The sequence below is a fragment of the Aureobasidium pullulans genome, assembly GCF_000721785.1.
Source record: "Aureobasidium pullulans EXF-150 unplaced genomic scaffold scaffold_29, whole genome shotgun sequence".
NCBI lineage: Eukaryota > Fungi > Ascomycota > Dothideomycetes > Dothideales > Saccotheciaceae > Aureobasidium > Aureobasidium pullulans.
Window position 1 is genome coordinate 159,044 of NW_021941049.1, and position 21,350 is coordinate 180,393.

General features: G+C 50.3%; 8 protein-coding genes across 8 annotated transcripts; 4 read left to right on the forward strand and 4 right to left on the reverse strand.

The window, feature by feature from the left end:
• Positions 1 to 33: 33 nt before the first annotated feature.
• M438DRAFT_282901 (uncharacterized protein) lies at positions 34 to 1,080 on the forward strand (the record flags this gene model as incomplete). The annotated part of the gene is made up of 1 exon (XM_029901336.1): positions 34 to 1,080. A coding segment is annotated over one exon (1,047 nt), but the record flags the coding sequence as incomplete, so codon positions are not given.
• Positions 1,081 to 3,499: 2,419 nt separating this feature from the next.
• M438DRAFT_369125 (putative MFS myo-inositol transporter) lies at positions 3,500 to 6,014 on the reverse strand. The gene is made up of 5 exons (XM_029908089.1): positions 5,258 to 6,014; positions 4,702 to 5,209; positions 4,267 to 4,650; positions 3,921 to 4,155; positions 3,500 to 3,867 (listed from the first exon to the last, which is right to left on the reverse strand). Exons 1-5 carry the CDS (start codon positions 5,637 to 5,639, stop codon positions 3,517 to 3,519), a joined length of 1,860 nt encoding a protein of 619 aa, XP_029756066.1. The 5' UTR covers positions 5,640 to 6,014; the 3' UTR covers positions 3,500 to 3,516.
• A 1,130-nt stretch (positions 6,015 to 7,144) lies between these two features.
• Positions 7,145 to 8,524, reverse strand: M438DRAFT_369126 (MFS monocarboxylate transporter; the record flags this gene model as incomplete). The annotated part of the gene is made up of 3 exons (XM_029908090.1): positions 7,145 to 7,298; positions 7,349 to 7,446; positions 7,499 to 8,524. 3 exons carry the CDS (start codon positions 8,522 to 8,524, stop codon positions 7,145 to 7,147), a joined length of 1,278 nt encoding a protein of 425 aa, XP_029756067.1.
• Positions 8,525 to 8,774: 250 nt separating this feature from the next.
• M438DRAFT_359302 (uncharacterized protein) lies at positions 8,775 to 11,229 on the forward strand (the record flags this gene model as incomplete). Its single annotated transcript, XM_029907327.1, has 4 exons — positions 8,775 to 8,971; positions 9,026 to 9,819; positions 9,867 to 10,026; positions 10,164 to 11,229. The coding sequence occupies 4 exons, from the start codon at positions 8,775 to 8,777 to the stop codon at positions 11,227 to 11,229; spliced, it is 2,217 nt and encodes a 738-aa protein (XP_029756068.1).
• Positions 11,230 to 11,816: 587 nt separating this feature from the next.
• M438DRAFT_369128 (uncharacterized protein) lies at positions 11,817 to 12,909 on the reverse strand. Its single transcript, XM_029908091.1, has 3 exons — positions 12,608 to 12,909; positions 12,366 to 12,553; positions 11,817 to 12,316 (listed from the first exon to the last, which is right to left on the reverse strand). Exons 1-3 carry the CDS (start codon positions 12,678 to 12,680, stop codon positions 11,957 to 11,959), a joined length of 621 nt encoding a protein of 206 aa, XP_029756069.1. The 5' UTR covers positions 12,681 to 12,909; the 3' UTR covers positions 11,817 to 11,956.
• Positions 12,910 to 13,574: 665 nt separating this feature from the next.
• Positions 13,575 to 15,387, forward strand: M438DRAFT_305485 (serine/threonine kinase 16; the record flags this gene model as incomplete). Its single annotated transcript, XM_029902230.1, has 2 exons — positions 13,575 to 13,715; positions 13,768 to 15,387. The coding sequence occupies 2 exons, from the start codon at positions 13,575 to 13,577 to the stop codon at positions 15,211 to 15,213; spliced, it is 1,587 nt and encodes a 528-aa protein (XP_029756070.1). The 3' UTR covers positions 15,214 to 15,387.
• Positions 15,388 to 15,805: 418 nt separating this feature from the next.
• M438DRAFT_327419 (GABA permease) lies at positions 15,806 to 17,760 on the forward strand (the record flags this gene model as incomplete). Its single annotated transcript, XM_029903174.1, has 4 exons — positions 15,806 to 15,875; positions 15,928 to 16,880; positions 17,081 to 17,264; positions 17,317 to 17,760. The coding sequence occupies 4 exons, from the start codon at positions 15,806 to 15,808 to the stop codon at positions 17,700 to 17,702; spliced, it is 1,593 nt and encodes a 530-aa protein (XP_029756071.1). The 3' UTR covers positions 17,703 to 17,760.
• Positions 17,761 to 18,014: 254 nt separating this feature from the next.
• On the reverse strand, positions 18,015 to 21,044 carry M438DRAFT_349365 (DNA mismatch repair protein-like protein msh-2). The gene has a single exon (XM_029906379.1). It carries the CDS (start codon positions 20,932 to 20,934, stop codon positions 18,178 to 18,180), a length of 2,757 nt encoding a protein of 918 aa, XP_029756072.1. The 5' UTR covers positions 20,935 to 21,044; the 3' UTR covers positions 18,015 to 18,177.
• Between the last annotated feature and the right edge of the window lie 306 nt (positions 21,045 to 21,350).

Below are 21,350 nucleotides of genomic sequence, written 5' to 3' on the forward strand. Positions count from 1 at the left end.
GATCACAGCTCGCACAACTCCTTGCTGATTCTCATGTATAATCGTACCTTATTACCCGAGAGGTTGTTAACCAACATCACCATATTGGTGCCTAATGGAACTACGCAGCATGGCAACGAGAGACTGCTGTGTCTACCTATCACTTCAGGCTATTGGCCTTCGATCTCTTCCGTGATCATCTTTTTCGCGGCCAATTACTTGGCACATGCCGCCACCGTCAAATCAAGCCCTGGAGACGCAACTCTCGTTCAAGCCTGCAATGCTTTTCTGGCTCTGATGTTCCCAATGTCGGGACTCTTACGCGCTCTCAACTCAATATTCAGATACTCTCGGTCCGCCAAAACCGCATTGGAGAAGGCCTGCAATGCTGGAGCATTGTGCATGGTTGTTCGCGATCGTCATTGGCAACCTGAGAGACCCTCAGACGTACGAGTCCGTGTAGTACACCGTTTCGAAGAGGTTCATGATGAGCCGCACATCTACGCTGATTGGACAACGTACCTTCCTTCATACGCCAGAGAAAAGCCCTCGAGTTGGGTACATTTCGACTCAGTCTGGGCGCAATCCTACGTGAATCCTAGATTGAAAAGGATCTACGGCACGTTTGCGCTCCCGGAAGGATACACGTTTGCTATCGTCCCACGAGATACGTTCCTACTAGCCAAGGGAGCTCCAAACAGACGTGGCGACAATTGCTCAGTAAGCGACATCAGTGCGTCGACAAGCAGTTTGAAAGCTGTCGCCTCGATGGTTCAGATCATAGCGGCTTTTACGACTCTCTTGTCACATCGTTCTGACTTGACTGGTCGTTGGGGTTACGCTTCATATCATCTCACAGTCATACCCTATCTGTTCATGACTCTTGTCAATCTGGTCAGTAACTTGATCATCGCAGACTATCCTTGTCTGTATATGGTTCGGACCGACACAATGGCGGAAGCTGAGAGAGCAGGTGGCATATTCGAAGCCGAGGTTGCGCAGACCGTCACTCTGACCGATGAAGACGTCGATCTCAACGAAGACGCCCCATATGGCGGGATCACAATTGAGAAAATCGTCAGCTTCGTAACGACTTTCACCCATGACTGGATGATATTCTGGCCCCTTAGTGTCTGGGAGTATATCTCGAAAATCTCTCTTCGTGGCCGGCTCAACGCAAAGGCTCATAGGTCACCACGCTATACATCAACGACAGTTGATCTACAGATCTGCGAAGATACAAGAGTCCACCATGTTCAGCAACTTTCCACTGTTCCATCTTCCTCTCCAACTATCTTTGATGACCCCATCGACCTTGATTCCAGCGAGTCCGATGGGCACGAGTGTGCCGGACCCAATGATCTGGAGGATGGTCTCGGGATCGCCATGCGTTCCGCTGGAGAGTCTTACCCCAACGACCAACTAAAACCCCGCTACGTTGACGCTTTCAGCTCTTCACAGAGATATCGAATACATTTTCATGATTCGCCTCAAGGTCTGGCAGTTGGTGGGTTTGACAGTATGCTACGTTCTGCGATAAAAGATAAGGTCAAGAGAGTACGAAGCTCAGTACCGAGTAGATATCACAGCGGAAATACGGGGGACAGGGTGCGTGTCATGCTGCTCCAGATACCCGGCATGGTGACCATGGTCCCAGAAGCTTTTTGGCAAGATCGCTCCTCAACAGAACACGACTCTACCCCAGCAAGCACAGCGACGTTCTACTACCCTGGTTGTGCAAGATTTCTACGTTCTAGTAGCCGGAACCACCATACCAGGTTCCCTATTGGAAGAACAGCGTCGGACGAGCATCCGCCTACACTTCCCACTGAACCCGACCTCGGGTCTTCGGCAATCAAACACGGTTCTCACACTCGATCGGGGGTCTTTCTGGAGATTTCCGTAGGCTTATTGCTCGTTGGACTTTTCTTCGGTGTTGTCGCAGCATTGACTCAGTTCCGAGCAGGCCAGAGCTCTACAACAGAGCGCAGTGTCATGATGGCATGGTTGGCAAGCGGCCTGTATGGTTGCTGTCTTCCCTTCATGAGCACGTCTGAACTGCGCAGAATATTTTATCTTCTTCCACTACTCTCACTTTACGGTTCTCGGCTCGACGAGCTCAGGCAAAGCACTAGTTTCAAGCGAGAAATTCGGAGATTCCAGGAATTCAGGACGAATCCGAAAGATCGGCTTTTCAAATCGGTTTTTGAGCATTTCCGCAATTCGGGACATCAGCCAGGACTTGTGGTTTTAGTGTTGAGTCTCATCCCGCTGGCCATCTTCATTCCGCCAATCTGGGGATTCGTACTTGTTGGACGCATGCTTGTCGAATGGGGAAATTGTACACGTCTTTATTAGTCAGCTGAAGCCCGGCGATATGTCCTACTTGTACATACTTCATTTTCTCAGCGCAAGCGATTTCTGACGTTGGCTCAGTGGCTGCCATATCCGACCACTGGCTATCAAATCGCACGATCATCGTAAACCACTATAGATTTCAGCAATCACTATTTTGCCAGTATTACTGGCGCACACTTTGCAGTCACCGAGTCCTTCGTGCTTTTCCATACCAAGAGGAAGTCGCAAGTCGTGCCTACAGTGGCGGCTTGTCGCTTTCAGGAGGTTTATTAATAACAGGACCTTTCCACCTTGGGAACACTTCACGAATCTATTAATCGTGATTTCCAAAAGCCGTCGCGCCGGAACAGGGGACATTCTTATGCATTCATGAGAATGCTTGCGCTTTCCCCCACCCTGCTAGCAAACACGATTGTACTGTTGTGTCTGCCCAACAGCTGATACGCTCTCGCACACTTTTCGTGATATTCACTCCATACAACACTGCACAGACTGTCTCACATCCCAACAGTCGACCAACGCGAGGCTGTTCGGACTTTCTTCCTCCGAGGAGGACCCATTGACTCCCGGAAGTTGGTGTTTTGTTACATTCATCCACTCGACACATACCTGAACATATCCATGGATATATCTTCAGCCCTAGAGGCTCTTCACGCTTTCTGCTCAATCTTCTGGGCCCTTCATGTGATTGTTTGACTAGGAAAGGTTAGGAAGATGGTGGGAAGAAAGTCGCCAGCTGTTCATGGTGCGGAAGACTATCGTACCGAGACGCATATGCTTTTTTCCTGGTTCTGAGTAAGGTTTGGAATTATTGGAAGATGCGCTGGTGAACGTGTGATCGGAGTAGCAATGATAGGATCCACATTCAAGCCCTAGGTGCTCCTTCCAACCTCCCCGTCCTTGCCTGTCTGGCCGGCGCTCTTCACTCAGCATGTCTTTCGCCCCTCCCGCAATTTCCAGTTCACGGCCAAAAGGGTTTTGCCGTCGGGCAGGGCAATTCGCGCTCATGCGGCCCACGGACTCCCTAGCGAGCTCGCAAAAAGCTGTCAGAGAAGAGCAAGAAGCTTGACCGCCCCTGCTGCAAAACGATGAAATAAGATAATCAATTGATAATGGCAATGTTCATGTTATGTATGGCAAACCAAGGCCTGCCGAGCACTGTCTGAGATACATATCACCCTAAACATGCCCCTTCACATCCCTCCCCTCAATAACCGCAGCCACATCAGCCAAGTTATTCCCCACATGCCCCTTACCAATAACAGGCGTCTTGATAAGATGATAAGCAAAGTGATCCCTAGTCCTGATGTTAAACACAGCATCCAGCTCCTCCAATGGTCTCGCCTTGGTCTCAGGTAGACAGAACCAAGTAAAGACGAAACCGAACAGATTCCAGGCTGCGTACCAGCAGAAAGCGCCTTGAGTTGTGAAGGCTGTTTGAAGGGCTGGCCACGTCAATGCGAGGATGAAGTTAAATCCCCAGCACGTGGCTGTTGCGAATGCCATGCCGGTGTCACGGACGGCGAGTGGCTGTATAAGCGTCAGCGGAAGAATGTGGAAAGAGAGAGTAGCAAAAGACTCACGAATGATTCAGCAGAGTAGGTGAATGGTACGGGACCCATGCCGGGACTGTAGCCGACCATGAAGAGATAGATGCCTGTCGCTACACATGCGATTCTAGCATCACCACGATCTTCAGGGATGAAGAATGAGAATCCGGTGAAGAAGAGGCAAGCTGCCATGTAGGGAAACGTGACAAGCAGAAGCCATCTGCGGCCTTTTGTGTCAATCGTTAGGATACCAGGAATGGCGAACAGCCTGCACGATAGTTAGCAATTCCCTCACAAGAGCTGATTCGGGGATATGCGGAGATGTGCGGGGAAGTGCGGGGAGACGCGAATAGCTGCGGGGAAATTGCGGGAAACCCACCAATTAATGATACCAGTTCCCATAGAGGCGAGCAAGGCACGCTGCACAGTGAAACCAGCATCAACGAATATAGCCGACGAGTAGTATGCAATGACGTTAACGCCGCAGAACTGCTGCATCAGCATAACAAAGAAGGCCGACTGAGCTGCACGACGATTTCTGGGCACAGAGAAAAGCTTAGTGGCTCTAGCCCAGGCAGTCTTCGGTTTGAGTTCGTGTTCGAGCATTAGACGGATATGGATGTCGTATAAATCTCTCGCTGCGTGCAAGTGACATTGACGAAGTCTGCAAAGAGACTGGAAGGCTTCGCGGTATCTTTCTTTGCTCATGAGCCAGCGTGGACTTTCAGGGGCGAAGAAGGTCATGCAGCAGACGAAGATGGGCCTGAGTGATGTCAGTCGATTCAATAAGGCCCGAGCATGTTCATCGACCTACGGTATACTGGTGGAAGCAAGCATCAATCTCCAGTCCAGGCCTGGATAGCCTTCAACTTCAATGCCGTAAAAGGCTACTGAAGCGATGAATCCGAGCATGATGCCGAAAGCAGTCCACATCTGCCATTGAGACCCCAAAGCACCTCTGATGCGAGGCGGAGAACACTCAGCAGCGTACGCAGGGGTGGTTGATGATTTGGCACCGATAGCAAAACCTCCAACGAAACGTGAGGCGAAAAGTTGCCATTTGTCGAACGTAGCACCTTGCCAGGCTCCGGATGCTATTGAAACGAAACACGATATCCAGATAGTGCCACGACGACCGAAGTATTTGTTGAGCACAGGTGATGTCCAGCAGCCGATTAATACAGAGCAGAGGTATGGGGCGCCATTGATCAGACCCTGCTCCCACTCATTGGTGATGTTGAAGTCTTCGAAATAACCTAGTTGAGCACCGTTCACCGCGGTCTGGTCCATACCTTGGACAATAGCAGCGGAACCACAAAGGACTTCGACCATCAGCCTATATTCTATCGACGTGGTAGTGCAGCACTTACAGGCAACAAAGTACATCATCTTAGTCTGAGCCCACTTGTCTTTGAAAGCAGGACTCTTCTCCTTCGCAATCCAATGTCTCTCATCTTCGGTAGGATTGAGACGATCGGTGTCGTCGCGGTTGTAAGCGTAGCGAGCACCCCGAGCAAGTTCTTCCTTGAGGTCGTGCAAGTCGTATTGTTGAACCAGGCCTTCAAGATCAGTGATGACATCGCGCTCAGATTTGCCCAAGTATGGATCGCGTTGTCTTTCCCAGAGAGTGGCTTCGTGTGAAGGTTCAGGGGAGGCAGAACCGGAGCTCCTCTCATCCTTAATATCAATCCTGTCAGTCTCGCCTTCAGGACCAGCACTTTTGCGATCGTAGGAGAGCTTCTCGTTCGCCATATTGATATCTCGTGCGTAAAGATGGTGGGATTCTAGACATGGTAGCAGCAGGTTAAGTAGAAAAGTGAGTGATGTGTAGGATCATATCGCCTAGAAGATCAGCAGTCCGTGACTGTGGAGCCAAGCAGATATCTGAAAGGCCATGGCATAATTCTTTCTCGGCCTGTTCTTGGTTCTCCGTATGGAGTGACACCCCATGGGGGCACCGCGGGGATGACGAGTATTCGGCATGCTCGGCTTCATACCTCCCCGTGTGCTGAACTTTGTCACACGCATGCTGTAGAAATGCACAATAATTATGAGATTGAGCAGCGTTCCACTGAGAGGCGCTAACTTTCGCACTCTCAGTGGAGGGCTGCACTAATCTGAAAAACATTATGCATTTCTGCAGTCCAAGCGGCCCTAGGCGTGGCCGTGAGATGGCTAGACGTGACAGATTTTAGCACACGGGGAGGGAGCCTTGTCCCTCAAACGTGTTTCTCTATTTCCAACTTGGCAGACACACAACTGCCAAAGGTGGTCTTGTTATAGGCATGGCTGACGCTGCCTAGCACATTGGCGGAGGTTTGGCGGAGGTTCACGGCCAAGATGTCCCCATGGCTCGGCGTGTCTCGGCAGGGTTGGTTCTGACATATGAGGCGCTACGGCGACGATACGAGGGATAGGGCAGTGTTCGATGATCGTTGTTCGTCCATGCGTGATGGCTCGCAAAGATGTCTCTAACGTGGTATGGCTGAATCGGCTCGAGGTCAGAGATGCTAGTCGAGGATGTTGAATGCTCTCGCGAATCTCGGCCACAAGTCGTGTTCGTGTTTCCACAGTCATTCAGATTCGCGGGAGAGTGTATGAAGGAAGCTTCCTCACCCAGTCTCGACGAACAGATGATGCCTGGTTGGATGCTGAGGGACTGGCATGTAACAGAGAAAACGCGTCGTTCTTGAAACATGGAAGGCATGATCATCTACGTCATGCTTGGCTCGCTGGCAATCAGGGTCACCCCCAAAACAAAGCATCATAAAAGGCTATATAGTCATCTTTGCAGCACCATTGGCCTTGTGAGAATTCCAATAATTTAAGGAGATACTACACTGGTATATCGCTCGATTTTCAGATCTTTGAACGTGTGGTTGGCGGTGACGTAAATTTATCACGGGTTTACACTTCCAGAATCATCATCAGATAAAGCGTCAAGCTACACTGTGTGTTCTGACCATTGTTTGCCCTGAACAGTATTTTTTCTTCCAAATCATGCTTTCCGACAACTGCCCCAAGACCATAAGAATGTTTCGCAGCTCATCAAGGTCTCTTTCCAACCATCCATCTAGAGGCGCGATGTTTTGACATCGGCCTGACATCCCGAAATATAACATGAACGACTTATTCTCAATGAACAAGGAACAAGTGCAAAAAAGCAACGCGCCTTCTGTCAGTGCTCGAAACAGCGGATATTCCCGAAATTAATAAGCTCTCTCAGTCTCAGGAGGTCCGCCGCTGAGCCATGATACTTATACAACTGCGAAAAGTCTCTTGTCCTGTATGAGACGAGCGCATGCAATCAAAGCCGAGCCAGCGATTAGAGTAGCGCCCGCGAACATACTCAAAGCCAGGTAGCCATATTCTCCAACAAGCTGACCACTAATAGGCGTTCCAAATAGTGCCCTGCAAGACAAATTAGCGATGCAAAGAGGTTAGGAGGCGGATTCACAAACATGAGAGCGATAGAGCCCATGGCCATTCCCATAGCCGTACCCATTGTCTCTGGTGTTGCAAGGCGAGAGATGCAAGCGGTCTGCAAACTCATGATAGCCTATTGTTATGTCAGTCACCACTTCGAATTTTGTTATCAACACAGAACTCACACCAGAAGCAAAGCCGTAAGCGAGTGCCCAAACCGTGACACCAGCAACACTAGTCGCTCCAGTCCAGCAGAAGGCCACAATACCAGAGGTTAGGGCAGCGCAGAAAAGCAGGTTGAAGCACCCATAGCGATCAGCCAAAATACCAGGTAGAATCCTGCCGAAAAAGGAAGCCCCGTTTACGATCGAAACCAAGTAGAAAGTGAAGGATGTGGACATGTGCAAGGAAGCAGCATACGAGCTGACATAAAAGAATGGACTGAACATGCCGAGATTCGCTATAGCCAAGCCAGCACAGCAGAGAAGGAAGGCCGGGTTTTTGACAATGCTGAAATCAGCTTTCGGTTTGGCTGTCGATGCTTTATTGTTCACGTCGTGCTGCACTAGAGCAACGACAGGTACACGAACGAGCATACAACTGATGGCGAGGAGAGGCAGCATGATGAAGGCAACAACACGGATGGTCCAGCCAAAGCCGAGTGTCGTGTGATTCAGGAGTTGGTCAAGGACGATAGGCCAGATCACACCCCCTGTTGACGATCCAGCCACGACGATGCCCATCCCCAAAGCGCGATTCTTCTTGAAATACTTTGTGAGCGTCGACAAGGATGGGACAAGGAGGAAGGCCGAGCTGACGCCAAACACCAACGCCTGAGCGAGGAAGAATTGGTAATATTCTTCGCAGAGCGATACCATGAAGATGGCGAACAAGGCACCAATACTGCCTATGCTTAAAAGTATACGCGGACCCGTCTTGTCGTAGGCAATGCCCGCCACTGGCGAGGTAAGGTACATGGCGCGTATAGAAAAACTGCCGATCCAGGAGATGTCGAATTGTGATTTAGTCGATAGTTGATTGACCTGATAGTATTCCTGGAAGATTCCCCATGCGTTGAAGAAGCCCACGCTGCAAAAGAAGGCACAGAATGCTCCTACCAGTACAGATGCGGATCGTTTGGTGAGTTCCTTTTCGTGGTCATGAACGGACTCAGCAATCTCCTTGGCCGGAGACTTGTCGTTCTGAGACATAGTAGTAGCATGTGACTAGGGGATATTGAGAACGGGAGAGATGATACCACATTCTCCTAGTGTAACGAGAACAGACGAGTATATATGTGATGTTTGAGCTTACCATATGAATCCATGGAGATTCCGAGGTCCGGACCCTCCACGGACACTCCGCGGACCTTTGCCCGAAGGATTCACGAGCACCTCTCTTGCGACAACAACGACCTACTTGTAATCAAACACTCACCTACAACTTAACTAGAAGCCAAAGATGAAGCGATCAGCCCCTGCAACAGATACAAACGAAGAGCCGCAAGCGACACGGCGCCGTCAAGAGCCCATCTCCTGTCAAGTGTGTCGCAAAAAGAAGCTCAAGTGCTCACGGACAATGCCATGCTCGAATTGTGTGTCGCGTGGCCTCGAGTGCCAGCCGCCGGATGTAATACATTGGTCTCCAGGACAGGATAGGTAGGCAAAGGGAGTGAATGTATATTCGTGATGCTCGTTGCTGAGAAGAAGCAGGAGCAGCTCGGTCGCAGCTACCAACACTGACACCTCGGTCTTGGCACGAGTTTTAGAGAGGCTACAACGACTTGAAAATATTGTTCTCAAGTCAGACGACAGCACTCGGAACCATGTCAATGATAACACTGGAGCTGGAGCACCTTCGCCTTTGACAACACACGAAGACGTCGTACAGAACGAACTATTTCACTCAATTGCAAGATCTGATGCTTCGTCGCTAATCAACAGTCGTCATACCGAAGATGAGTTCAAGAACACAGAGATATCTAGTTCACGACCCTCGAATACCATTGACGGCGAACAAAACTTTCTATTTACCACTGGTGGAGTCTCGGAAATTACGTTCGACCTCAATCTCAAGGCTCCGGTGTTGACCAAGATCTCCGTGAGTGGCAGCAGGGTCATTCGCCGCATTTGCCTGCCCGAACAGAAACAAGCCCATGTGCTCTTCAAAACCTATGCAAGCTCAATCGGCTCATGGTATCATATCTACCATAGGCATACCGTTGAGGCTCTTCTCGATAAGGTCTACCATCAGATTGCTTCCGGCCAAAGGCCAAATCTAGCACACGTCGCTCTGTTGCTCAGTATGTTCGCTGGCGGAGCTTATTTCCAAGCGTTTGCAGCAGAGACCTTATTTGCAGACCCCAAGGAGGCCAACCAGCTGGCGCTGAGTTGGACGCATAATACACTGGATATACTGGACCATGTCGAACGTGCTTCAATGCCTACTTCGATAGAACAGTTGCAAGCCACCATCATCATGTCTCTGATGATACAAAATTTCGAAGGTAATGTTAGCGATCCTCAAGAATGAGCAAAGCACTAATTTGACTAGGGCTTTCAAAAAAGTATTGGCTGCTGCAGAGTACCTCAATCACTCTAGCCAGAGATTTGTCGATACACTTCCTAGACCATCCGGCAAGAGCAAGGTCTAAGAACGTGATTGAGAATGAAGTGAAGAGGAGGATTTGGTGCTTTTTGGCAACTACAGACTGGTAAGTTGAATTCAAATCCAGATCCAGGGGCATCGTGCACCACCCTGAAAAGTCATCCCGTGTACAGCTCTGCCTCTCCAACCAGCTGTCATGGAAAGCACCGTCGAATCATTGAGTACCTACTGACTGAATTCAAGGCTACTGGGGAGCATGCCGAGCCCTCAAGAAGGCACTTACACGATAAATCCGCGTCACTGCCTAGTCAACCGCCCAATGAACGTAGATGATGATGATCTGGCTCGTGGTGGAGACATCCAAAACAAGCCAATGTCAGAGCCGACCGAGATGTCCTACTTCCTGATCAGAACGGATGGAGGAGAGATGTGTCGAGGTTTTGCGGATCTCGTCCACCCTTTGGCTTCTGGAGTGAATAATGTCGACTATGACGAGATCATTGCCCTCGAGAACCAGACCGCAAAATTGGTGAATGACATGCCGTTCTACTTCCAGCTGGACGAGGAAAGTCGCAGAAGGACAGAGCCGTATCTCAGCAAGTACCCACAATTGGCGACACAGAGATATCTCTTACAGCAAGGCCTCCATTGCCACCGAAGCAGGATTCATCGGCCGTTCCTCATTCGCGGATCAATGGACGCACGGTTCAAGTTCTCGCGGGAAGCATGCTTGGAGTCTGTCCGGAAGAGTCTCGAAATCCGCCGCTTGTTGAATCAGGAGAAACGGGGCATGGTCCTGCCCATCGCAAGACTCAACTTTGTGTTGTACCACGTCTTCATGGCTGCACTTACACTAGCTCTTGACATGTGCTTCAACAAGTCGACCAGTGAAGCGGAGGACCTGAGTCGACGCACGGAACTGAAAGAGGCATGCATGATGCTTCAGGAGTCATGCACGGAGATGCCAGCCGCGGATCGGTTCCTTGGGCCACTAATGGAACTGCTGCGAAAGCATAAGATCCAGCTGCAAGACGCTGGCTCACAGAACCCGTACCTGACACCTTCTGAATCTGCTGGAACGCCGAATGTCCAGGCAGGTGCAATGAGCCTTGCCGCTCATGACCAAGACACTGCGACACAGGTGCAGAGTCAACAGTCGAACACAGATTGGACCTCTTCGTTGGCGCCGGAGCTCGACTTTGACGGCTTATGGGAAGAATTCATCAATGTGGTTCCAGACTCAAATGCTTCAGGCTGGGATGACCTCTTGGCCGACTTCAATCACGCAAGTCTTTTCTTGGGCGTGTAGATTGTACATCCGATCGAAGCAGCGGCTATCATGTGCAAGAAATTGTCATGATGTGTGGCTGACGGGCTCGGATAGCCCTTAGTATCGTCCAGTCGCCGTCAAAACAGCAATTATCCCAGATCCATCTCTTGTAAACCAGTAGCAGAACGGTCGGCTCGGAGACATTCTGATGATCGTCGCATAGTCGAGGTCTTGCGACGGAGGTATCGGGGAGAGTCAAGAGGGTTCGCGGTAAGAGTCAACGGGGTTCGGGTGCTCTAATCGATCGCAGGTTGAGCTGAAGACAATTTGCATGTCGCAATTTACTTGAGCTGAAAGAGGCCAGTGCTTCGCGCCGGATGGTTGCTTCGTGCGATTTCGAGATGTCGTGTTCATTCAAGCACGTACAGCGTTAAGGGCAGGATCACGAAAGTGCCGCAATGAAGGAGCTGGCGAAACGTCATGCGGCAGAATCTCCAGCTTTCAGGGCGGTGAACGAGTGCGCGTCTCGTCCAAGGTGTATTCTGCGAGCAACTTTCCCTTCCAACAATGACCAGCGAGAGACACTATCTTCTCAATACTTCTCTCCTCAGACCTATAGGTGACCAACAAGTAGCGGTCAGAAGAAGTACGGATACATGTTGCGTTGGCTATGGTCACATTAACTTGTCTTTCATCAACTATGTACACCAGCTCTCGAACGATACAATCAAACAACGGTGAAAGTATCAAATCCACGCATATTCGCTTACAAAAGGGCAAAAGCACCAAGAGCAGCTACACCGGCCATACCCATGGGGTTCAAGCTAGCGGCACCTCCAGTCGCAGCAGCGGCAGCCGATGAGCTAGCACTCGACGCAGCGCTTGCGACTGAGCTGCTCGCTGAGCGGGCAGCGGAGGCAGCAGAGGAGGTACCTGATGCGGCAGCGCTGCTTCCACTGCTTGAGCGCGATGAAGCGACCTGACTAGCAGAAGAGGCGAGAGAGGATAACGATTGGCTTGCCGAGGAGAGCGAGCTTGATGCGGCACTTCCAGTTGCAGTTGCGACGGCAGCGGCGCTGGTACCTGAAGATGAAACGGATCCAGTGGCGCAAGAGGCAGCAGTGGGCTGACAAGGGTCAGAATGATTCTATGCAAACTGATGCTTTGAGACTTACGAGGTTTGTCACGCCAACTGGGGCGCAGATCTGCTGGGCGTAGCCAAGAGCAGCTTGTTGTCCGGCAGTGTCACAGGCAGTCGACACACAGCAAGAGATGGTGCTGATGAAGCTGGCATCGGCGCAAATGCATTGAGGGTTGAGATTGCAACTTGCGGGCAGAGCTTGGGAGATACAAGACATAGCACCTGGTAAACATCAGTTTTGCTGTTGACTTGAATCTTGTATATCCGAATACTCACAACTGGGAATGCTTCCGAGCTGAGCGGTGGCCAAAGTGGCAGCAGCAATGACGGCGAGGGCAGTGGTGCGCATCTTGGTGGTTCGGTGGTGAGGATACGGAGTAAGCGAATGTAAGAGAATGTCAAAATAATGCGAGACTGCTGTCAGGAGAAGGTGGGATCATGATCTCTATATAACACACAGGGTACATGCAGAACTAAGCCACACGGTAAGAGAACGAGACAAGTCTTGCCGAAGGATCAAGCCAATGCTGCCATCCGTGTCGACGCTCAATTGGTGCAAAGGTCCGAGATAGTAAGGCAACAATAACATTGGTACGGGCGCTGGAGGGGTAAACTTTGATCAGCAGCCTTTCATTTCTTCGAAAAGGCATGTCCCAAGGTTGGTCTGGAGGCTTGACCATCTGATCCCAAGCGCCGTTAAACATGGAGTTTAACCCCACGATTTACGGTTAAACTTGCTTGGCGCAACATATTTCACGCGGAGCGGTTCCTTTGACAAGCACGCTTCTTTTACCCTGGTCGCTCTTGCACTCATGCCTGAAGAACTCAAAGTCGTTCGTATTCCGCAGCCCAACAAGCATAGCAAAAACAGCCGAAGGCTCATTCCACTTCGGTCTCAATGTTGCTCCGTACCGAACAGGTTGTTTGCAGGGAAGAGGCTTGGCTACACCGCGGATGGACGAATTATAGTTGATTGGCGTTTCATGCTCAGCTGAAGCCATGTTTTGTGGCTTGATCGAAAAAGGACTGAGATCAATGGGTACTGTTAGCGATGTAGACTCATCTGCTGTCGATGTTCTCAGCTTTCAGCTCCTCCTTGCGACCATGACTCTTGACCGCGACTTTTTGATCCTATACTTGGATCATCCATCGACTTTTTGAAGGCCCGCAGTGAGCCTGCTACCATCCTGATCTGAGACACAAACATTTGCGACTTCCTCGGGACGTCGCCTACCTCTTCGAGATGGCTCTCGGGATACTGGAGCCCAGGACGGAAAGTGTCCCTGGCACCGTTCAAGTCACTCAGAAGAACGATAGTGAAGCAAGCAGGTCGCAAACGACTATTCTCGTACCACAACCCTCGGATGATCCCGATGATCCACTGGTATTGCATCGCATTGTCCTATGATGTGTGGCCACGGCTGACAGCTATGTAGAACTGGCCTCTTTGGCAACGCGATGTTATCCTGGTTATTCTCTGCATTGTATCGGTGCTTGCAACCACCGCCTCGCCCCTTCTAGCCGCCGACTCAGTAGAGCTCGCCCTCAAATTCCAATGCACTTTCCAGGAGGCCGCCTTACTCACAGCCTACCACCTGGCGGGCGTCGGAGTGGGGAGTTTGCTGTTCGTACCACTTGCAAGGGTTTGGGGAAAGAGACATGTGTTCCTGCTTGGATCGTTGCTCATGATCGCGTCATCCGCATGGGGAGGATCGACACACGAGGGCTATAACTATACCAGTATGCTCTGGGCACGAGTGATTCAAGGAGTCGCTCTGGCTCCTTTTGAGTCGCTCATCAACGCGTGCGTGGGTGACCTCTACTTTGTCCACGAGCGCGGTCTGCGCATGGCGTTCGCAAACGTGTCGCTCTTCGGTGGAGCATTCTTGACTCCAGTATTTGTCGGAATGATCGCCCACGATATTGGCTGGCAATGGTCGTTCTACTTCATCGCCATCTTCATGGGTGGTGGCTTCTTGCTGCTATTGTTCCTGTGTCCGGAAGTCGCATACCACCGACCAGATCGCCTGAACACCGACCTGACAACAGGCAGTATGGACTCTCTCGACGGCCAAGACGAGAAACTGCCAGCAGAGCGAGTGATTAGCAGAGTCAGAGGCAATGCTTGGAAGCCCCTGCGTATCTCACCCTTCAACGGACGTAAGACCGACGAATCATTCTGGAAGCTATTCTTGCGGCCATTTCCTCTCTTTTTGCATCCCGCTGTGATTTGGGCTTGCCTCCTCCAAGGAGTAATGATCGGCTGGACGGTCATGGTAGGCGTGATTCTGTCACTCATCTTTCTTGGACCACCCTTATTCTTCAACGAGGAGCAGGCAGGTAAGATGTATACCGCTGCTTTCATCGGAAGTATTCTCGGTCTCTTGATAGCCGGAGCGTTCACAGAAGTCACGACCCGCTTCATGATTCGACGCAACAATGGCAAGTATGAACCCGAGTTTCGCATACTGCTCGTCGTTCCGACCTTAATTTTCGCTGCCATTGGACTCTACGGCTTTGGAATCACTTCAGCAAATGTAGCTCGCTACGGCTGGATTGTACCGGAGGTCTTCCTCGCATTCATCGTCGCCAGTATGGTCATGGGAGCAACAGCTTCCGCGCAGTACCTGCTCGATGCACACAGAGACATCGCGGTCGAGTCTTTCACCTGTCTCATCATCTTCAAGAACATGTTCTCATTCATTCTGGCATATTTTGCTTACACCTGGGTGTTTGCCGGCGGGATTGAGCGTCTGTTCATCATTTTCGGAAGCATTGAAGTTGCCATCTGCGCGTTGAGCTTACCGATGTATGTTTTTGGTAAGATGAGTCGCGACTTCTTCCATCGGCACGATCTATTGAAGATTTTTGGGTTGAGATGAGTCTATTGATGAACAGCTCCATTTGTTTGTCCAGAAATTGCCCAACAATTGCCGAGGTGTCTCCGGTTCTGCCTGAAGATAAGAGATGTTCCGATATTCTCCTCGACATTCTCTTTTCTCACCTTTGTGATGTCTTCAATGAGATACCTGTATACCGTCTCGATCTTATCGCAGCTCCGAGATCTTTGTCGTTACTCAAAAGGGAAACTTCAAGAGACTGCTGGCGAGACCGATTGCAGGGCTGGGTTTTCTCGAATCCTTCTCCGCTTCCCGGTATTGCGGAGTACTCTTCCGAAGATAAGGATCTGGCATGTCGTTGGTCTATTCGCATTATAGACCTGGTTTGCTAAGAGAAACTAAAGAGTATGATTGTAAATCTCACACTTTACCTCTTATCTGCGTACGCGTGAAGATGTTTCTGCTAATTATTTGCCTTTTGACAGCTGCATGTGAATTATCGCGAAAATGATATCGCAGCCAGCCTACAAGGATGCATGGTTAAGTATATAGTTTGGTCGAGCTTGCTCAATTTGAGCTCACCTCGTCTTTCAATATTTGATATTAATCGACTTCGTCGATAATGGCCGACATGATGGAACCAAAGGTCTTTGACAAAGCAACAGCAGATGATGTCGCTCTCGAGCAGCTGGGCTACCAGCAAGGTCAGCATGACTGGATGCATGATACTTTTAGCAGCTTCTAATAGCATCACAGAGCTCAAGCGAACATTCAACCTGGTCAGCATGATCGGATTCTGCTTCTCGATAGTTTCAAGCTGGACCGCTCTTTCTGGTGTACTCATCATCGGAGCCGAGAGTGGTGGCCCACCGGTCATGATCTGGTCATGGGTAGGAGTCTGCGTGTTCACCATGGCTGTCGCTCTCTCCATGGCCGAGATGTGCTCAGCATACCCTCTTGCCGGCGGTCAGTACTCCTGGGCAGCAATCCTCGCACCGCGGAGTTGGTCGAAAGGACTATCCTATGTATGCGGATGGTTCATGTTAATCGGTATCATCGCCATGGGTGCTGTTGTCAACTTCATCGCTTCTGGCTTCATCCTCGCAATTGCCGTCCTCAACAACCCCGAGTATGAGATTACCCGCTGGCACTCGACTCTGGTGGCATATGCAATTGCCATTGCAGCCCTCTCACTGAACGTTCTGTGTCCGCAAATGCTGCACAAGATGACCAATTTCTTCTTGATCTGGAATATGGGCTCTTTCTTGATCATCTTCATCACGATACTGGCTACCAACGACCACAAGCAAACCCCCAGCTTTGTATTCTCCGAATTCCAGAATTTCACCGGTTTCAACAAACCCTACGCCGCAATTCTTGGTCTTTTACAATCGGCGTTTGGCATGTGCTGCTACGACGCACCTGCCCATATGACCGAAGAAATCAACGACGCTAGAAAAGTCGCCCCGAAAGCGATTATTCTTTCCGTCTCGCTTGGTGCAGTCACCGGTTTCGCTTTCCTCATCGCTGCATGCTTCTGCATGGGTTCGATCGAAGGCGTTGCGGAAAGTGCGACTGGCGACCCGATTGTTCAGATTTTCTATGATTCGACACAATCTGTTGCTGGTGCTTCGTGCTTGACCTTTTTGATGGTCATGATTCAATTTTTCTCTGCCATCTCGTTGCTTGCGGAAGGTGGTCGCGCTGTGGTGAGTTCATCTCCTCTTCCTATGGAACAGTCGCTGCTCCCTGTCAAAAGGCACAATAGTTTTGGAAGTGGTGAAATATCCAGTGAGCGCTTGAAAAGTCGCTACTCTCACTGGTCGGCTCTGTCCTTCCGAAAACATTGTGTCTTGTCTCAACGCCTTCCATAAATTTGAGAAGTACTTTGCTGATAAATATGTTACAGTACGCCTTTGCTAGAGATCGTGGTCTTCCTTTCTCCTCCACCTTGAGCAAAGTCCACCCCAAGAAGCAAGTGCCCATCTACGGCATCCTCTTGACCTTCGTGGTGCAAATTGCTCTAAACTCCATCTACTTCGGCACCGTGACCGGCTTCAACACCGTCGTCTCCATCGCCACCGAAGGCTTTTGTAAGTCGATCAATTGTCCTCATCGACCTCATCAAATCCTAACGTACCACAGACGTCTCCTACGCCATACCAATCCTCCTCCGCGTCATCGCCCCCCTCACCGCCTCAACCGCCGCAGCAAAAATGGAAGGTCCGTGGAGTCTAGGTCGCTGGAGTATGCCCATCAACATCATGGCGTTGGTATATCTACTCTTCACATCCATCACCTTCAATTTCCCCAGTATAAGCCCGGTTGATTCGGAAAATATGAACTACACATCAGCTGCTGTGGGTGTGGTTATGGTTATCGCGATCATTACCTGGTTTACTACAGCGAAGAGTCAATATACAGTGCCAGGGATGATCGAGGATGTGGTTATCGAAAGTGCGCCGCATCGGGAGGTTGAAGAAGAGGCGGAAATGGTGGGAGATGAGAAAAATGCAAAAGCATCATACTAGATCATGACGACAGGTTTGCATAACGACTGGTTCATAGATATCGCGAATCCGAAGTGAGAAACGTCTCTTGAACGTTGACAGCGATAAACATCAGGGCTAATGATGCTTTACTGTAACCTCAAACGTAGTCTAATAGCCTTGCCGGTCGCTCACATGCACAAGAATGGGCCAAATGGCGAGATGCCGTTCGTCGGGAGGAGCACACCGTACCTGCATTTTTTGCACTGCCCCTCCTACACCTGGCTCACATACTCTTCGCGACTCTCTCTGCTAAAAGCAATATTCCTCGGCTGTGTTTGTGCATCAAGTCAGCAGCGACGGAGGCAGGAAAATCGTACGAGGGATGTGGAAGTCAGATAAAAAGCCAGTAGAACAGATTAATCTGCTACAAAAGAAGTGTACTCTGCATTTGAGTGGAAGCAGCAATATCGCTACAGAAGAAAGCAAATCATGTACACCAGCATCAGCATTACCATCACAATCCTTTCAATCCCACAAAGAACTTGTTTGTCCTTAAGGCCTCATCCTCTGCAACCATAGTCTTGAGTCTCTTGACTTGCTCCTTGCCATCCATATTCTGTCCTTCCGTCTCCTTCTTCCACTTGACCAACAGTGCTTTCAGCAATTTATTGCCTTCTGCGACATCGTCCTTGCTTGCATTCTTGAGCTCTGATTTTGCGTCTTCGTTCTTGCCGGCAAAGTCTTCCAACTCATCTGCCTTGCGCTTGGCCATCGAGATGACCTTTTGTGGGAAGCGGACGAGTTCGGCGACATGGATACCGAAACTTTGGTCACTGATGCCAGGCTCAACTTTGTACATGAGCAGTACTTGAGGTGCAGAGTCCGCTGTGGATCCATCACTGACATCTGCGACGACATGCAGATTTTGTACTTGAGAGTATGTGTCCACCAATGCTGTCAACTCGTGGAAATGTGTCGCAAAGAGTGTGAAGGCACCAATTTCCTTGATGATGTGTTCGCTGATGGCCCAAGCAAGACCAAAACCATCGTACGTGCTTGTACCTCTGCCAAGCTCGTCAATGATGATCAAACTCTCCTTTGTTGCAGATTTGAGAATGTTTGCTGTTTCGAGCATCTCGGCCATGAAAGTGGAGACACCCTTCAGCTGACTATCACTAGCACCGACACGAGCGAGGATACAGTCGAACAGAGTAAGCTCGGCGGAAGTGCAAGGCACGAAGCAGCCCATCTGAGCCATAAGAGCAATGACACCGATTTGGCGGATGTATGTACTCTTGCCGCCCATGTTGGGTCCTGTGATGACAAGGAATTCGGAGTCTTCGCGTTTGAGAGTGACATCGTTGGCCATGAAGGTAATTTCGTCTTGGACTTCCATGCAAGGATGACGGGCTTCAACAAGAACAGTATTTCCAGTACCCCGAGGGTGCATTTTAGGTCGGCAGTATGGTGTAGGTGCTTGAGTGGCAACGTGAGCGAATGAGACAATGACATCCATGTGTGCGAGAATGCCAGCGAGCTTCTCGACAACAGGGCAGTAGGAAGCAGCTACACCGACAACTTCCTGAACCAGTCCGCTCTGAGTACGGTTGTAGTTCTCGGACAATTGATCATGCTCTCTGCGCATTGCTTGCAACGTAGTTGTGGTGAAGTAGACGCCGTTCTTCTGAGTTGAGCATTCTTGGTATTGCTTCTTGTTGCGGATTGTGCCAGCTTCGGCTCTTGTCACACGGAAGCACCAGCCATGGACTTTGTGGTTCTCAAGGAAGAGCTTCTTTTCAGTGTCGAGGCCGAGGTCATCGCCAACTCGACCGTGCTCCCTCTCCATGCCATATCGAAGCTTGTCGAGCTTTGTTCTGATGACACGAAGGCCCTCGTCGAAGTCAGACTTGATGATGAACTCGTGATTCTCCAGAGCATCGAGATCGACTGTTGTTTCAACCATCTCTTGCAGCTTGCCAAGAGCATCAGCACATTCTCTCAGCTTGTTGGTGTATTCTCTGTCGAGAGGGTCCTTGTACTCTTCGTCCATAACTGCCTCGAGGGTACCGATGAATCCCGGTATGCGGATGGCGACTTGGTAGACACGGATAACGTCTTCGAGGTTGGCGTTCTTGCGTTGGAACTTCTTGGCCAGGCGGTAGAGATCTGGAATAGATTTGAGGTGATCGGATGACATTGATTCAGCCAGCTGAGTATCGTTGACAAAAGCCTCGACAAGCTGTAGTCTGCGCTCAATTTCTTCCAGGTTCATTAGTGGTTGCTTGAGCCACTGAGCGAGTAGTCGGCTTCCGATGGGTGTCTTGCAGTGGTTGAGTAGACCGTACAGATTCATCGTCTTTGAACCGTCCTTAGGGCCAGGCATGAGATTGAGTGCTTTCAAAGCAGAGGCGTCTAGCTTCATGTATTGTGACAGGTCGTGCTGGTAGAGTTGGTATTGGCCGTAATTTGATGAGTCTGACATGGCGCCCAGATACTTGACAAGGGCGGCAGAGGCTCCCATGGCCAGTCGTAGTTCGGTTTGCGGTAATGTCGAAGTGCGTTCGTCACGCAGCAGCCTGCTCAAGTCCTGCTCGATGTCTTTGCTGCTGAAGTCGGCCGATGGTCGTTCTGAGACGGCGCATCCACAGTTGTCTGCGATGGCTCGTAGTTTGGCAAGCTCGCCGTCCTTCTTCTGGCCGTCATACTGTACGAGACACTCTCTGACACCGAGCTGAATGATCAAGCTCTCAAAGTTGGAGTAGATGTCGTTGTCTACAAATTCACTCACTCCAAGCTCGCGTACACTGGCATCGGCGAAGCATACACCGACGTTGCGCGCCTCTGATGCTTTTGCCAAGACCTTCACGGCAAGGATGATAGGGGCAGCTTCCATGGAGCTACCAACCTCATCTTCGACATCCTGGAGGTTTCCTGGCGATGCCTGCTTGGCGAGAGTGAATTTGTTCTTGCCGGTGGATTCCCAGATCTCAACACGCTTACCGAGACGGAAGAGTGCTTCACGAAGGAAGTTGCGAAATACTGTTTGTGAAAGAGTAACGGATTCAAGTCCAGGATCGCGGCCGAGCTGCTTGATTACCGAGGTTGTCTTGTATTGGTTCAAGGCGATGAATTTAGCGTCATCACCGTGTGCTGTGTAGTAGTCGTTTCTGTCAAAGAGTCGTATCGTATCGTCATTTGTTCCTGGTAGGTTTCTGAAGAATTTGATGAAGCCATACTCGTCATCCACTTTGAGCTCCGGTCTTGATGCCATGGTGATATGGATGGTCGGGTGACCTTGTGTTGATGATGAGACTTGGAAAGTGATCGGAGCGTAATTCAGAGGCACAAAAGAACAAGCGCGCAACAGACAATGTCTTGATGAATTTGATGAATTGGTATCAAGAATTGTTGCAACAAACGATTTGCCTTTGGGCGAACGCGTCGCTGCGCGTGTCGCGTAAATTGGTTGGCTGGCCTCGGCTGCACCTTCCCCGCACCCAATTCCTCCGGCTCCAAGAGCTCACAATCGCTGCCTTTTCACAGAGTGGAGACTCTTTCGCCGAACACTGTCACGAGAGCTTGCGAGGATCTAAGATAAAGCACCTCGGAGGACCGCTGCTTGTTTCCAGACTACCGACGCTGGGTGTCGCGGCCAGAATCGATGCTGCTGAATAATGACGATCACGA

What these genes read in the sequence shown, in the direction of transcription:
- M438DRAFT_349365 (XM_029906379.1), bottom strand. Translation starts at nt 20,934, where the DNA reads ATGGCATCAAGACCGGAGCTCAAAGTGGATGACGAGTATGGCTTCATC.
- M438DRAFT_369128 (XM_029908091.1), bottom strand. Translation starts at nt 12,680, where the DNA reads ATGCGCACCACTGCCCTCGCCGTCATTGCTGCTGCCACTTTGGCCACC. An exon ending in GCTCGGAAGCATTCCCAGTT is followed by an intron (nt 12,554 to 12,607) that starts GTGAGTATTCGG and finishes GATGTTTACCAG; the next exon opens with GTGCTATGTCTTGTATCTCC. An exon ending in CAGTTGGCGTGACAAACCTC is followed by an intron (nt 12,317 to 12,365) that starts GTAAGTCTCAAA and finishes GACCCTTGTCAG; the next exon opens with CCCACTGCTGCCTCTTGCGC.
- M438DRAFT_369125 (XM_029908089.1), bottom strand. Translation starts at nt 5,639, where the DNA reads ATGGCGAACGAGAAGCTCTCCTACGATCGCAAAAGTGCTGGTCCTGAA. An exon ending in CTTGCTTCCACCAGTATACC is followed by an intron (nt 4,651 to 4,701) that starts GTAGGTCGATGA and finishes GACATCACTCAG; the next exon opens with GCCCATCTTCGTCTGCTGCA. An exon ending in GGAACTGGTATCATTAATTG is followed by an intron (nt 4,156 to 4,266) that starts GTGGGTTTCCCG and finishes ACTATCGTGCAG; the next exon opens with GCTGTTCGCCATTCCTGGTA.